This window comes from Dermacentor andersoni, chromosome 3, assembly GCF_023375885.2.
Source record: "Dermacentor andersoni chromosome 3, qqDerAnde1_hic_scaffold, whole genome shotgun sequence".
Lineage (NCBI taxonomy): Eukaryota > Metazoa > Arthropoda > Arachnida > Ixodida > Ixodidae > Dermacentor > Dermacentor andersoni.
Window position 1 is genome coordinate 103,346,366 of NC_092816.1, and position 15,368 is coordinate 103,361,733.

The 15,368-nt window shown below is 48.8% G+C and overlaps 1 protein-coding gene across 1 annotated transcript; it reads right to left on the reverse strand.

Moving 5' to 3' along the window:
• Nucleotides 1–297: 297 nt before the first annotated feature.
• LOC129386949 (uncharacterized) lies at nt 298–4,984 on the reverse strand. The gene is made up of 3 exons (XM_055075463.1): nt 4,649–4,984; nt 3,429–3,560; nt 298–449 (listed from the first exon to the last, which is right to left on the reverse strand). Exons 1-3 carry the CDS (start codon nt 4,671–4,673, stop codon nt 298–300), a joined length of 309 nt encoding a protein of 102 aa, XP_054931438.1. The 5' UTR covers nt 4,674–4,984.
• Between the last annotated feature and the right edge of the window lie 10,384 nt (nt 4,985–15,368).

Below are 15,368 nucleotides of genomic sequence, written 5' to 3' on the forward strand. Positions count from 1 at the left end.
AGCGCTGCAAGCCCCACACGCAATGGTGCCTTGATGTCGTATTTGAAGCTTTCCGGATTTCGCTCAGACATCCAATAAAAACTAAGCAACAGAGAACGACACATAAAACATTCATTTTCTGCTTCTGAAAGTCCTGTGCAACTTCAATAATCAAACTCGCGCCGTAGAAAACTATGAACATAATCGAACTGAGCTAATGAGCTAATTCCACTTCGAAAGTTCACGTAGTAACTCAAGTCCATTACGAAATGGTGGTTCATCAAAGTTTGTTAGTTCGTGAAATTTCGTTAATGGTCTCTAACCAGTTTGCCTGATGGCGCTGCATTCCAGCTCGCCGGAAGGCTGGTAACCGTCAGGGCAGCGACACCGCCCTGCGACACAAGCTGCCGTGCTCGAGCAATCCGTGCTTGAGGTGCAGTTCTTTCCCAGTGCCATAGGGAGGAAAGGCCCTGGAGAGTAGGGAAAGATGGTTTTAAGGAAGTTATTGCACGACCACTACATATTGTAACGCTGCGCGGTGGAGTCGAAGGGCAGAAGATTGAAGAACTCTGCGCCGTGTAGAAAATGCCTGATTGCCTGCGATCGATTATCTATACACCCACTCGATAATCTTGTAATATGTATATATATATATATATATATATAGATATATATATATATATAATATAACCGTTGGACAAATAAAGTTTATTCCTATCCTATAAATATATATATATATATATATATATATATATATATATATATATATATATATATATATATATATATATTGTGTGGGTGTCTGTGTGTATGCGTGCGCGTGCGTGCGCGTATGCATGCGTGCGTGCGTGCTTGTGCGTATGTGTGTGCGTGTGCGCGCGCGGGTGTGCGTGTGCGTGTGTGTGTGTGTGTGTGTGTGTGTGTGTGTGTGTGTGTGTGTGTGTGTGTGTGTGTGTGTGTGTGTGTGTGTGTGTGCGCGCGTGTGTGTGTGTGTTTAGCACTACATGACATGCTGCAATTCTATTTCATCGAGCACTTATTTGCGTTTCATTTTCGTCAGACTCTCTCAGTCCAACGTGAGGACTTTGCTGCTTGCATGATACATAGCGCGACTTCAAGTCACACGAATGTTGCTGATGAGCAACCTCCCCAAAAATTCAATGCCTTACTAAGTGCGGCGTTCTGGAACGCTAGAGAAAGTTCCACTTGTATTGTCTTTATTTCAAAAGCACCTGAAGTACTTCCTTTTTTTCGTTGGCACAAAGCCTTCCGCTACTATGTCAGTGGTTCATGCCACCAAATAGTTGGAAAAATGTGTGCCGTCACTCCTCTTTCACTAAAAAAGAGGAGTACACTTAATAAAGAAAATATGATTTCAGCGTGTGCCGACGCATGGCCGTATACCTGCAAGAAATAGCATCGCCTACGCATGGCCTCCATTAGAGCAGATGGAATGGCCCGTAATACAGCCTCACGATGGACCTTGCACACCTCACACGACTTGAAAGCTTGCCCTAGCCCGAGGAGAACTGATTCGGTACACTGGGACGGCGCACGTCTACAGCACAAACAACGGTCTAACAATATTAGCCGCGCCAATGAAATGGCTTCAGTTCACCACAACTTGCTCCGAAGCGACCGGTGTTTAGCCCTGAGCGACCAAAGACCTCTCGCGACTTGCATCCTATCTTGCATCGTGATTTTTTAATCTTTTATATGGTCGGACAGCTTGGCTAACGTTAGCAGGTACAGGCGTATGAAAGTCTACTCAGACTGCAGAGGAAAGAAAACCAAAAAGCGATCGCCGTACAACCTGCAGGGCAGATCACGGCTATGGTTACTCTGGTTCTTGTTCACGATATGTGCAACAACATCGAAACGTTTGTGGAAGTTCCGACGTTTATCTGCTGTTTGGAGGACACCTCAGCTTAAGTATGCCTTACGCTATTTCGTACGTCATAAGTTGCTTTTCGTCACCCTGGGGCGACTTGCCCCAGGGTGACGGCTTACCAGAGGGTTGCCTGGCGCGACTTCTTGATTATTATTTCTACATAACAGGTTGTCGCTTCGGTGACCAATGCGTCACACGCCTTCAGTATAGGGGTCGACGACTGATCTCTCGACGTAAAGAAGAGCCGTCAGAGGACCGTGAGAACCAACATCTGAGACAGAGCAGCAAACTCGACGGAGGCCAGCCTAGGGAGCAGCACGGTCTCAAAGCAAGCTGTCTCCACTGAAAACGCACTTCAAAGCCAGTGCTCGGGACACGTGTACTGGGGGGGTATGTACTTGAACGGTCATTACAGCGAATAAAGTTCAGCCTTTTCACTGTACTCGACGCCTGTCTATCTGGCATATATATATGTATATGAAATTGGAGGACGCTTAAGCTTCGCCTGAAAGAGTGGAACGCGATAGCGTTATCGCACACCGTTCGCACCGCCCACTCATTCACCAATCACGCGGTGACCGCCGAGCAACGCAGCCTTCCGCGCGGCAACGAAACGTGCGCCTGAGCAAGCGGAACGAACCAATGAACTCGGTGTCTCGGAGGGAGAAACGATCTATGCGAGCCAAACGTCGTGATCGGCACGGACAGCCGGGCCGCGACGCGCCATGACGGCGGACGCGATCATGGGGCTGACGCCTCGATGGGATCGTCCTCTATCTCGCTTGGGAGAACCGCGCAGACGAATGACTGCTCACCAGCAGCATGGCACACATCGCAGGGGACGCTTTCCCACCAGGCGCGCTACGGCGCAGCCATCACGTCGGAGTCGTCCCGCATCAGACGCTGCACCTAGGAATCGCGCTGTGAGCGGAAAGAGGAGCCGCGTCGCCTAAACACGAGGGTTCGAGCGATGCACGCTGGAATTTGGAAGGGGAGAGAGCGAGAAAACTTATTAAATGCAAGGGTACTGGGGCATCCTCGCACCGGTCTCCTCACGGCCCCCATGCGCTCAAAGGAGACGAAGGGTAGAAGCGGGCGAGTGGCGCGCCACCTGTCGGGCAGCGCCGTACATTGCGAGGAGGGAGTCTTCTGTGTTTGCCGCAAGATGGCTCTGCGTGTGCGCCAAGCGCAGAAGAAATGTAGAAGAAACGTACTTTGCTCCTCGTTTAACTGTGCCTTCTGTAATTTACGTGCTCATAATTACCGATATAAACCGCGGTATATCTTTCTACAGCACGTTTTTTAAGGCAACACCACATTCACTTGAGGCGCTTTTGTACCGCTTTGAGCCGTCGAACTCATGGCTGAGTGGTAGCGTCTCTGTCTCACACTGCGGAGACCCTGGTTGGATTCCCACCCAGCCCATCTTGCAAGTTGTTTTTATTTATGAACTGCATTCCGCCATTTTTCGCTCATGGCCAACGTAGCCGACGCCGACATCACCGGCTTTTCTGCGACACGAGTTCCTTAACGCTATCGCGTTAAAAAATGGACTCACGGGTGGAGTTGCACCGTGTCCCTTCGGCGAGTGGATCGAAGGACGGGCAGAGGCACACGTGCTTGGCGCACGTCGCGTTCTCCCCGAGGACCTCGCACTGGTCCGTTGTGTTGCACTCGACGAACGCCAGAACTGCGGGCAATTAGAGAGTCAGGGTTGCGCTCCATCGTACAGGCTCGCGGTGCAAGCAAGTTTGTCTTGTCTCTGGGTCGTCCATCGGATCTGTTTGAAATACAGGCGCAGCTTTTACCGTTTCCCCACTGTTTGTATGTCGCGTAACATAATCTTACAGAAATGATGAGGAGGGCGCAACTAGTATTCTAGAGCGAACTGTGCTATTTTATGGACGGTAGAATGTCAAGTCTATCGTGCTTCAGATAATTGGCCTTAGCAATAAAATATCTTGGCGACACTGCTGCCAGATGGCGCTTGCACATGTTTAAAAATATTGAAGGCGAGCAGGGAGGAGCTGGTCTAAGACTGGCAGTGGACACAGCTGAACGTCCACCGAGCTGAAAAAAATAATTGACGCCTCTTTTTTTTTTATTTCTTGCTCAGTGTGAAGGCTTGTCAAATATGAGGTTTAGTGCATGATGATGGCAGTTCGTTCGTATGAGTGGTCGAAAATCTGTGTATTTCTCTTCGCTCAAGTGCTCCACACATGCGTTGGAACGCGTATTTATGCATGCTTATCCAGCAAAAAAACGATAGTAGCAATACAGCGCTAGTGTTTGTTGAATGTGTTACGTCCTTGTACAGAAGTGCGCTGCCACATTCCGTCGTGCTGCAGGCGGAGGGTGGTAGGACCATCTGTTGCAGAAGTTGCCAAGGTTAGACCTCAGGTGAAATAGTGAGTACGCTTGCGTTGTACTGTTGCAATCCTGTAACTTGATTTCTCATTAACATAGCACTGGCGAAACCAATATTTGGTGCGTTCGATTTTACGTCTCTCCAGTGCATCTCCGCAACGTGTAAAACACGTAGCTGCGGGATTTATAATTTCGGATTTGTTGATACACGCCATTTGACATCCAGCCATTTTCTCAACGAGCTATTTAACAACCTACCATTTGAACAATGTATCTGCTTCTCGACACTGCGAGGTGTATCTTTCTTTCTCGGTTGTACCGTACAATGCATCACACATGCGTTTGCAATGGCGTAAGCCATACTCTGCTCATGAGCAGCAAATTGGCAACTATGGCCAGCTTTAGACTTACGCGTTCGCGCCGAAGGTGCGGTCATGGTATGTGCGGGAGTCCTTGTGATTCTGCATAAGAGAACATCAACCCATTATTCATCACTATGGCGGGCACTGTTCTGAAACCAGTGAAGTCGCTACGACTCCGTTATGCGGGTGGACCGTTTGTCCCATATCCAACCACGTATTTTTAAAGCGATGCTAAAGACAAAATTAAGCTGAGCAGTACTAGCAGACTACATTTCCACAGTAAAAGAAATAAAACATTCCTGAGCCAGGCACTACACAAAAAAAAAGAACAGAACACGGGCGATGAAGCCACCATCAATAAATTTTCTGCACCCGCTCACCTCGAAGTCGCAAATTTCGGCGGTCTATGTTCTTGCCTAGTTAATTTTTTATCTGTAAATACGAAATACAATAATATTCTTAATGTCTTAAAGATGGAAGCTTTCACATTTCCAGAACTTTTATTGAGCCAGCTCGGCTCAGCTATGAGACAGCATTTGTAAACTATAGTCGTCGCACTTACGCGCCGGTGCTGGATTTCGGGAGCTAAATGTTCCAAAACAGAACGTTCGTCTTTCTCTTCTAGTGATCGACGTGTTAGCGGAAATAATATATTTTTTAAAGGACACTTTGTAGTTTAACTTGAATTAGTGTTTCCGTTTAGTACTTTAGGTTTTAGCACACGTCAATGGCTTGCGTTTAGTGCGATTTCGCCCAAGAGTGAGGGAGTACAGATCATTGGGGTCATACGAGACATATCCAGAATTGCGCTAAGTACGGGACAAGCTGCCCGTTCTGTCTAAGTAAAACAGCCAGAACGTAGTTTGTTCTCGTTATGTGCACGCTTATTGAAAAAAAATATGTGAATCCCACGCACTGTGGGAATCGATGTAAGCCAGGCTTTCTCTGCTGTTTGCTACGATTGACGATAATTAGCGGTAATGCTGACGGCGAATGTTTAGGTTCTTCAATGTTTAGTCCAGCACGAGAGGGGTGAGTTGACGTTCAACGTTACCTTTGCATGCACCACTGCTGTTTGCCTACGTAGTACACAGAACACACGGGGGGAAGTGCTTACTTGAGGTGTTGTTGTGCACCACACTTCATAACCTCTGAGAGGGTAGAGCATACTCACTGCCTCACACGGCACATCGCATCGTGGCAGAAGTATCAAACTTTACTTCCATTATGGGGCTGTACTTGGCAAAACTACAATTGGATTAGGATGCACGCCGTAGGGGCCGACTCCGGGTTAATTTTGACACCGTGGTGTTTTTTACAATGTGCCAAATCTAAGTGCACAAGCGTTTTTACGCACAAGCTCCAGTGGCCAGCTAGTGAAATCGGCGAATATATGTTTGAAGCTGCGAAGGAAGGGAAGGAGCAAGGCATCTGGAGGTGAAGAGAATCGCATGCAGGGGAAAGTACGAAGGAGCGCGCTAATCGCGCGGCAAAGTAACACCACCTAGAGGAAAGTGTAAGTAATGTTGAACGAGCATGAGGATTAGGTGAAGCGTCACGGAGGAGAAAGGTAGGCGGAGGCGCGCTGGGTTGGCCTCCTTTGATGGTTGCTATGCAGGTGCCGCGTTTGTCGCGTGATCAAATTGCCGAACGCCAAGCGAAAAGGACGGAGTAGCAACGCAAGTGCCGGCAGGGTGACCGCGAGTCAACCGATTCCAAAGCCTTCGCCATGTGCCGGGCACAAGCTTGACAAGTTCGGCAAGAAGCGCAGGCTTCTCGTGCCCAAGGGACTTCCGAGGAACGTGCTAGGCGGATTGCAATAGTATAGGCAAAACGGCGTAGCTTATAAACTGTTCACCAGCGTGAATCCCTTTTGGAAGCCCGGCACATGCAGTGTCGTGCGCGAAGCCCGGAAGCGCAGCACCGAACTGAATGTATCGATTGCGATAGCAAATTAGTAGGCAACTACACAAACTAAGGATACTAGTTATGTCGGCTGTATAAACTTCCAAACATTCGCTAACTAACTAAACTAACAAACAAAGTAACCCGCCGTGGTTGCTCAGCGGCTATGGTGTTGGGCTGCTGAGCACGAGGTCGCGGGTTCGAATCCCGGCCACGGCGGCCGCATTTCGATGGGGACGCACGTGTACTTAGATTTAGGTGCACGTTAAAGAACCCCAGGTGGTCGAAATTTCCGAAGTCCCCCACAACGGCGTGCCTCATATTCAGATCGTGGTTTTGGCACATAAATCACCATAGTTCTAACAAACACGGGGTCAGCGCGCACGGGCAAACATCAACACATCACACTCGACGACCGCGGACAATCGCTGTCAAAACGTTGATATGAGGAAGCGCGGCAGCAGCAGCGATCAAAGTGACATTTGTGCTGTCTATTGCTTCAACGCAAACTCAGCGGTGAGAACACGGCACCCACGCAGCTATGAGCCGTCGGCGCCGTCGCTACACCTACGCTCTGCAAATTGCTTTCAAAATAATGCGCGCGGCCGCAAAATACGCACTTTCTGGCGGAGTACAACGCCGCCCTCCCCCTCTCACCCTCCGGAATCATGCACGCGACGGAAAACAGCGCGCTCCCTCCCCACTTCCCTCTTTTGCGCACGCGAGATTGAACCACAATTGTCGGCTCACCATCGCACGCTTTAACTCGTACATAGAGCATACGACGCGCGGCGACAATCTTATCGCCACTGGATTTTATACGGAACCTCACTGCGACGACGACGGCAGAAATGCACCTGGAGTGAACGCGTAAGCCGCGTTCACTAAGTGAAACGTCAATGGAATTTTTTTTTATTTCACCGCGTCGAAGAGCGGCTACAGCGGTCGTGATCCAACCCGACACCTCGAGCAATGCCACAGCCGCAAGGCTACTGTCGCGGGTGCAGAAGTGTTGATTCAACGTGTGACCGCTTCCGTAGTGTCGCTTAGACCCTACGGTGCGCTCTAATGAGGCCCTGCATCTGCACACCCTGCGTTAGTTGTCCGCTTGAGAAATTTGCACTGTGTTCATTTTTTCAGAAATAGCGGCAACGTATTGTAGCGTTCCATCAACTTCAGTTTATCCCGTTTGAGCGCACAACCTATGTCGGGTCCTCACGTCGCCTTTTCCCTATTGCCCCCCCCCCCCCTTCTTTGTATGAGAACTGCTAGCGAAGAGCGGCAAGGTTGTTATCCACTCGTTTGTCGATTTCGTCGGTTCTACCAATTCTCTGCCGCCTCTCTACCATCCTACCTAAATTTCCTCTAGACTTGCACGTTAGTAGAAAGGTAAACACTGCCATTTCTGCAATCATTTTGCGAGGGTTCACGGACAGTTGCAACTGTGAAGAAGTTAATGTAGCGACGCCCAGTGAACCCCCGAGGGAATTCTACACATTCGAAGCGATGCAAACGTACAAACGAGTTTCAAGCGTCGCCTTTCCTCTCTGCCACACTCCTGCCATGTATACACACGCTCTGAATCACCGCCGAGGCGGTGCATGTGCCAAACAGCAATAGCAGCAGCAGCAGCAGCAGCGGAGATGTCGAAGGACGGGGCAAAGAAATGTTCGCTTTAAAACGTGAGTGCTGCCTTTGGTGAAGGTTGTTTTGTAACACTACTCCACGCAACAGTTCAGTAAGCCAGACAGCTTCACGGCACAGCTTTTGTCACTGCGTCAACGATTCCGACACGTCTGTTCGAGTTCAGCTTAGAATATTTTAGGAATGAAACAAAAGTACTTTCTTCGTACTCTCTCTTCATTCATTCTCAGTTCGTTTGGTAAAGAAAAGTTGAGAAATAAAAAAAAGCGGCTGTGAATCGAAGTCTCGGTGCATGCAGGAAAACAACAGGTCAAGAGTCAATTGCGAGTCCTTGATGCCCCTTAAAGTCAATGCTGCGTCTTTTGTCCATAAAGCTACTGCTATAGGCACCTCAAATTGAGCGGACCAACGGAATTGGGGACCGATTTCGTTCGTCCTCACATTATAAATGCCTTCGGTCGTCATTGAGCTTATAAGCATGAGATGAATAGGCGTAGAAAAGAATTCTGGAAAAAGACACTAACCTTTCGTCTTGCCGAAAAAGGGGGATCTTCTTCTTTTGAGCCTCTCGCGCTGCTATCACGCGAACCTACAGATGATGCGCAGCGGTTTGGTCACATACCTCGTGATGATGATATGATCTTTGTTGGAGTGCCACTCGCTGCCACTGCGTAAATATTGTAAATAAACCCCTTTTCACATCTTGTCCTCAAAAGAAACATATATATATATATATATATATATATATATATATATATATATATATATATATATATATATATATATATATATATATATATATATATATATATATATATATAGCCTATTTTTGCTTTGTCGCTGCTACATTTACCCTTTGTTTCTCTTAATTCAAGCACCCACTTTTCGGCCAACCCTACGTTGTGGGTACAAGCAACTGTTTGCGCTCATTGTCATCATCAAGAAGAAACAACCGCGAGCAGCCGTGCGGACGCCATTTTTCTGCTGTCTACTTCGGAACGCGGAAATATCGCCGTGTTTGGGAAAATGGGACCTCAGTCTCCTCCACGAAATCCGTCAAATGCTGCGGCGGCCACTCGAGCCACTGCTCAGGCATCTGGCAGCCCCGCTGCAAGGATATCGCGCAGTCCCACTGCACCGGGCAGTCCTGGAAATACGACGGCTGGTACAACGTCTCCGGCTGCTGCTGTCGGAGGCCCCGAAAGAATGATGCCCAGAACACCAACCGCACACAGGTTACACGGAGCAGGTACGCCCAGCAGAGGAGGAGCGAGGACTGCCGGCAGTCCCGGAACTAGAACTCCCGTTAGGCTGGCTACCCCAACCGACAACCCCAGAGTAAGGACACCCAGCCAACGAGCTACACCGAATATTCCCGGCTCCAGAACTCCATCTGCCGCAACGGGCGGTCCCGGAACCAGAACACCAGCATCTGCAGCTGAAAGTTCCAAAGCCAGAACCCCAGCTTCTGCAACGGGCAGTCCAGGGACTAGAAGTCCGAGCCGAGCGGCGTTGAGGGTCAGCCCAGGAGCGCGGACACCAAGCAGAGCGGACATTCCAGTCAAGACCAAAACTAAGACACCCTCCCGAACGCCTGTGCCGGATAGCCCCGGTCAGCTCGTTAGCAAGGCAGTGAAGCCTCCTGGAACTGCGGGACGACCTGCAAGCTCCAACAGAGATGCAGCCATTGCGGCTATCGTCTTAGCGTCCGGGTGAGCTTAAGACCGACTTCGAAGCAATACGTGAAAAACAAATCATCGATGTTTACTCCGTTACTCTAATTCCAGTGACGAAAACGTCAAGCTATCAGGGAACCTGTCACGGCAGCTACCTGGGTCGCAGAAAGCTTAGTCTACAGAATTATCTTTGATCCGAGATATTTCATTCGGGAGAGTTAAGCACACTTTGGTTAACATAGGCAATAACGAGAGGGAGATTATTGAGACGAAGGTGACCTGGTGGATAATAGATTAAATGAGGCAATGTCTGTATAAAAAAGGATTTCACAGGCCTGAATAAACATCGTTTTAAAAGGAAGAACGCTGACGTAAAGGACATGTTTCGGCACGTACGCTGATTTCATAAAGAGCAATCTGTAAAGTAACGGCGCAACGTCACCGGTGTTGAAATGCATGTAGAAAACCATATTGCCGTGTGTATATACCCGAGTCGTGTTGTGTATAAGACGTCAACTAACACGATGACTCGGAAAGAACTTTCGAAATATTCGTGCTCGCTTGTATTCAGGGCCACCACAACATTCATACCTGACGGTAGTTCACCTCCGAAAGCCAGCTCGCCGCCCGTGAGGTTCAAGGAAGCCAAAGCGCGGAGTATGAGAATGGGGCCTCAACAGGCGTCAGCCACGAGCACCAACGCCACCGAGACCGCGGCCACATTCGAAGCCAGTGAAGAAATGGACACGGCTGGCACCACATTGGGTGCGACCACGGGTGCGACCACGGGCGCGACCTCCGCGGCCACAACGCACGAACCCGCGACGTTAGCCGACACCAGCGCCAGGATGCCACGCTATTCGTCGCCTCGTAAGGCCATAACACCTACTCACCTTTTCTGAGGTTGTTGCAATAGCGAAACTTTCCAATCGAATCGAATAGGAATATACGAGAAAAATTACCTCCAAATATTGAATATACTATATCGATGACTTTTTTTTTATTTATGAACAAAGTGATCCGTAAACTTATATGGACTGTGTCTGGTCAATCAGTTTGGCGGTTTTTCTCTAAGGACGAAGCATTTACAGCAATAACAAGGTTTAGCATTGTGCTCGAATTTTTCAGACGGTGTTCCAACAGTACAGCCGTTCGACATGTTGGCGCGTCGCAGCAGGCAAGGCGAGTGCTGCTGGGCAGAATTAAGGAAAGGTGGCCCGGCAGGTGCCAAGTGTCTGAACGAAGACGTGATGAGGAGCATGGCCAATGGCATTGCAGAAGTCACACCTCAATTAGGCAGATGTGCGGGAAACTAAAGCAGTTAGTGAGAGCACAGTAAAATTTTAGATAACGTTAGTTTGATGTTTCGTGTCCGCTCCGCTCAGACAAGTGCACACACACACAGCAGTTCAGCAGGAACACTAGTGTGCCGCGTGCACACAACCATCATGCCAGTAGCGGGCAGCAGACGTGGTGCACAGAGAAGGGAAAGCAGACGCTGTCCTGTCGTCTGTCCTGGACGCTCGTGGCGAACGCGCCACTAGCGTCTGTGTAATTCAAATAAAGTACGGCGGCAGATACAATGAATTGGAATCTGTATACGGCGAAGTGTGTATATAGATTCGTGTAGTGCGTGTATATATACACACACACGCACGCACAAATTATTGACCCTTTTCACGGTGATCTCGTGGGCGTTGCCATGTTTCATCACGCGGTGACGCGTCTATTGCTTGCCTCAGCTCCCTCCGTTGCCTCTGTGTTTACAATAGATGTACATGACGCCGGTGTGACTCTGCAAACTTCTGTCTCGGAGGATATTGTCGATGGTGTTACGTCTCAAAACAGCGCTGAACGTTTCTTGGATGCTTCACACGAAGCATCCCTTTCATCAGCACCCGCCCAGGTGACGTCAGGGCCCGACATAGACTCTGACACGCAAAGGAGCTCATTTAGAGGTGACCGAAACCACCGCCCTCACTGGAAGCGCCAATTACCGCGAAGACCAATCTACATGAACCTGACTGTTACAAACTGACCGTCACGGAGAGCCCACTAATTAATAAAAGGGGCCAACGTGCGCCGCGCCGCCGACAGCGCCATCTCGTTTCACTAGAGCAACCTGCTTGGCCGATTTGGCAAAAGAACAATCATCCAGACTACAGCCACGGTCGCGAAGCCCAGCTAGGCTGGCAAAAAAAAGATTCGTTTTTGAAAGCGTTTGCACGGCATCAGTATGTGCGCCATTGAGGGCAGCTGTATCGTCTACCACGAAAACTGGAGAAAGAGCCAACTAAGCTTGGCGGAATCACAAAAGAACGTTTTCATTTCTCAATTCATCCGGCATAGATTGACTACAACGTAACGTATCATTTAGTAGAGTTGTTTGCTGGGCAAGTTGGTGCGTGGTGAATATAAAGTTTTGCAGCAAGTACGGACGCGAACACACGTAAGCAGGAACGGACAGGACAACGCTGGACTTACAACTGAAGTTTATTGTGAAAACATTTCACAAATCTCCGCCACGAATGCGTATACATCCAAGAACAATAACAAGGTTTGTAGTCAATTATCAACAAAAGTTATACACGTGCACAAAAGCGAAGTCACACCCCTTCCCGACAAAGGCAACAACACGTGGATCAACTTGATAAGTTTAGAAATTGAAGTCCTTTATCATTGATATGAACCGAAGATTCACTCACACATGTATGCGCGCCCAACTTTTTCATGTGGAGCGCTTCGCTAATTTCTCTTTCGAGTTTACTGCACTCTCTCCCCACCAGAGATAGCCTATCAAAAACTGGTCGGCATTCGTGCTTTTTGCAATGCAATGGCAAGTTCCCTCCTGTACCTGTAGGTAGGAAATAGCGATGCTCACGCATGCGGCCATTGATGCAGCGACCTGTCTGGCCCAAATAAGACAGTCCGCATGAGAGAGGTACGCGATACACAACCGAAGAAGCGCAGTTATTGTGAAAGAAAGTGGTATGCATTTTTCCACAGCCACTACTCGCATCTTTCTTCTCTCCTGCGATGCTTTTGCACAACCTAACCAGTTTGCTCGGCGCCGAAAACACTAGTGTGACGCCATTCCTAGCGGCCACCCTCTTGAGATTATGACATAAGCCATGCAAATACGGCATCACTACGATCTTTTTTCTCTTTGAAGATTCATTGTCGTACTCGGTTTCCACGGTTTTTCCATTTTGTGTGCTTCCTAAACAAGGATTCTGACACAGCCATCAAAAGTGAGACCGGGTACCCTGCCGACATTAATCTCGCCTTCTGGGCTTCAAAACTCTGCTGCAATGAGTTGGTGCAACTCTTCTTCCATTCTTAGGTATAAAGCGTAACATGAACAGTGCCACCTATCGCTCACAGGACGCAAAACGGCTGAGCACCGGAGATCGTCGAGCCATCCGACGCTCGAGAAGCATCCGGCCGAGCTCGAGGAGTCCATGCGCATGAAGTCCAAGGAGCCGAAGACGACGGAGCGCTTCTCTTCGGAGCCTGCCGCCCCTCCGTCCCGCGACTTCCCACCCAGGTTCCTGTGCTGCCTGGCCGTGCTGGTGCTGGCCGTGATCGTCGCCGTGGTGTCCGTCGGAATCTACCTGAACAGCGGCCGCAACACCACGGCCGCCGTTCTGGGGGCCACGCCCGAACTCACGGAGGCCTGCTACGAGGAGAAGGCTCTCGCAGGATGCCGCAACGTCACCCTGTACGTGTGCGCTGCAAACCTGCCGTATGGGCATCGAGCGTGGGCCGCGGCATAATCTAGCGAAGAAGAATCTTCATGCATGCGTTTTTTTCTTCTTTTTTATGCGCAACACTTGAAATGGCTGTCATATCTACAGTCTGCTGTTTATGCTGATAAGCTGCGTGGCTGCACAAACGGACATTATTAGAAGAGAAATTTTCGTTAATTACGCTACAATGTGCTTAAACCTCCGTAATTGTTGACTTTAGGGTACATTGCTCTAACTTTGAAACTTTTTTTGTTCCTTCAAGCACTAGAAATTCCGTGGACGTTTCGCTATTCCAACTTTCAGCCTTATATTCCGCTCCGGACACCGCGAAATTGAGGCATAGCAGCAGGGAAGTCAGGTCTGCTTAGCGGAAATTCTAAATCTATAGCGTCAGTTCCGAGACATGCTACCCATAATATGTGCTACGAAATACACTGGCGTTCCAGTTAGGTTTCTTAAAAGTGCGGTTCTACCAATCTGGGACGATTTCAGCTGGAATGCCCAGGCTTATTATTTTAGCAGAATTTGCGTGCGGATATGTCGTAAGCGGTGCCAGTCTTGGGATTTCTGTTAACCAGCCACGGGTTCGCTATACCGCGATTTATAATTCGCAAATGCATAAGTCTTAAAATTCTCAATGAAAATTTAATTAGCACATTTTGGCAATATGCGACATTATGGATGAGTTTTTCTGTGCGTGTGCTGTTTTCTTAGCAACGTAGCCTATATGCAAAAACTGAAGAGGCCGAGGTAGGGTTTTCTTTTTTAATTTTGCAAATAAGCAAGTGCACGTGCTATCCCGCGTGATATCGAACCCCAGATGGCAGCACTGTAGCCGCGTTAACGTGGACGGGCAGTCGACTGCGCGCATTGAAAGGTACATGGCGGTGTTCCGCAGTGAGGGACTGGGCCTCATTTACTGGTAATAAAACGCGCTGACTGCAGCGAAAGGCTCTTATATTGCCCTCGAACGGCAAATTTTCCCACCGAATTCCCATAACACTTCTGTTTGCTTGATAGAAGCTTGAACTGTCATTCAACGGAGGGCTAGCACTCAGCCACACAGCCTCTGTTTCGGAAATTTGGGCCACCTGGGGTTCTTCAACGTGCACCTAAATCTAAGTACACGGGTGTTCTCTCGGGTTTCGCCCCCATCGAGATGCGGTGGCTGTGGCCGAGATTCGATCCCGCGATCCCGCAACCCCGTTCTTAGCAGGCCAACACCAATCGCATTTCCACATTGTAGCTGTCGTAATATAAAGTGTAGGACGCGATGTCATATGAGTTCATGCTGGCAGTTTTTTTTCTACTTCTGAATGGTGCTCACGCCACCCGGCGCGTGTTCATTGGTATCACAGAGATTGCGAAGTTGACACATTGTGACAAGTCGCTTAGGCGCAGCATTCACGACTTGCTGCTACAAGGCACTTCGTCTTTTCAACAAGGAGAAATGCTTTTTTTTAGTTAGTCGAAATACGAAGCTATAATAAAATTTATTATTGTGGCAAGCGGATGGTAGGACAATTGGTGTCTCTGTTCGAGCTAGCGGCCAATAATTCCATAAGCTTCTTCATTTGCTGCCTGCAGATAACTTATGGACACATGATCAACAGAACTGCGGAATAAAGGAAGCCTCCTTGTGCAGCCAACGTTTTGATAAGGGGTCATCGACGGGACAACTGTATTGCTTTCTTGCAAGAACATTGTCTCGCGTCTCAGGCTTTGCTTGTGGGACCCTTCATGAAAACTTAAGCAGCCATCTTTACGTAGAGCATATGTCTTCTACAGACTTGTG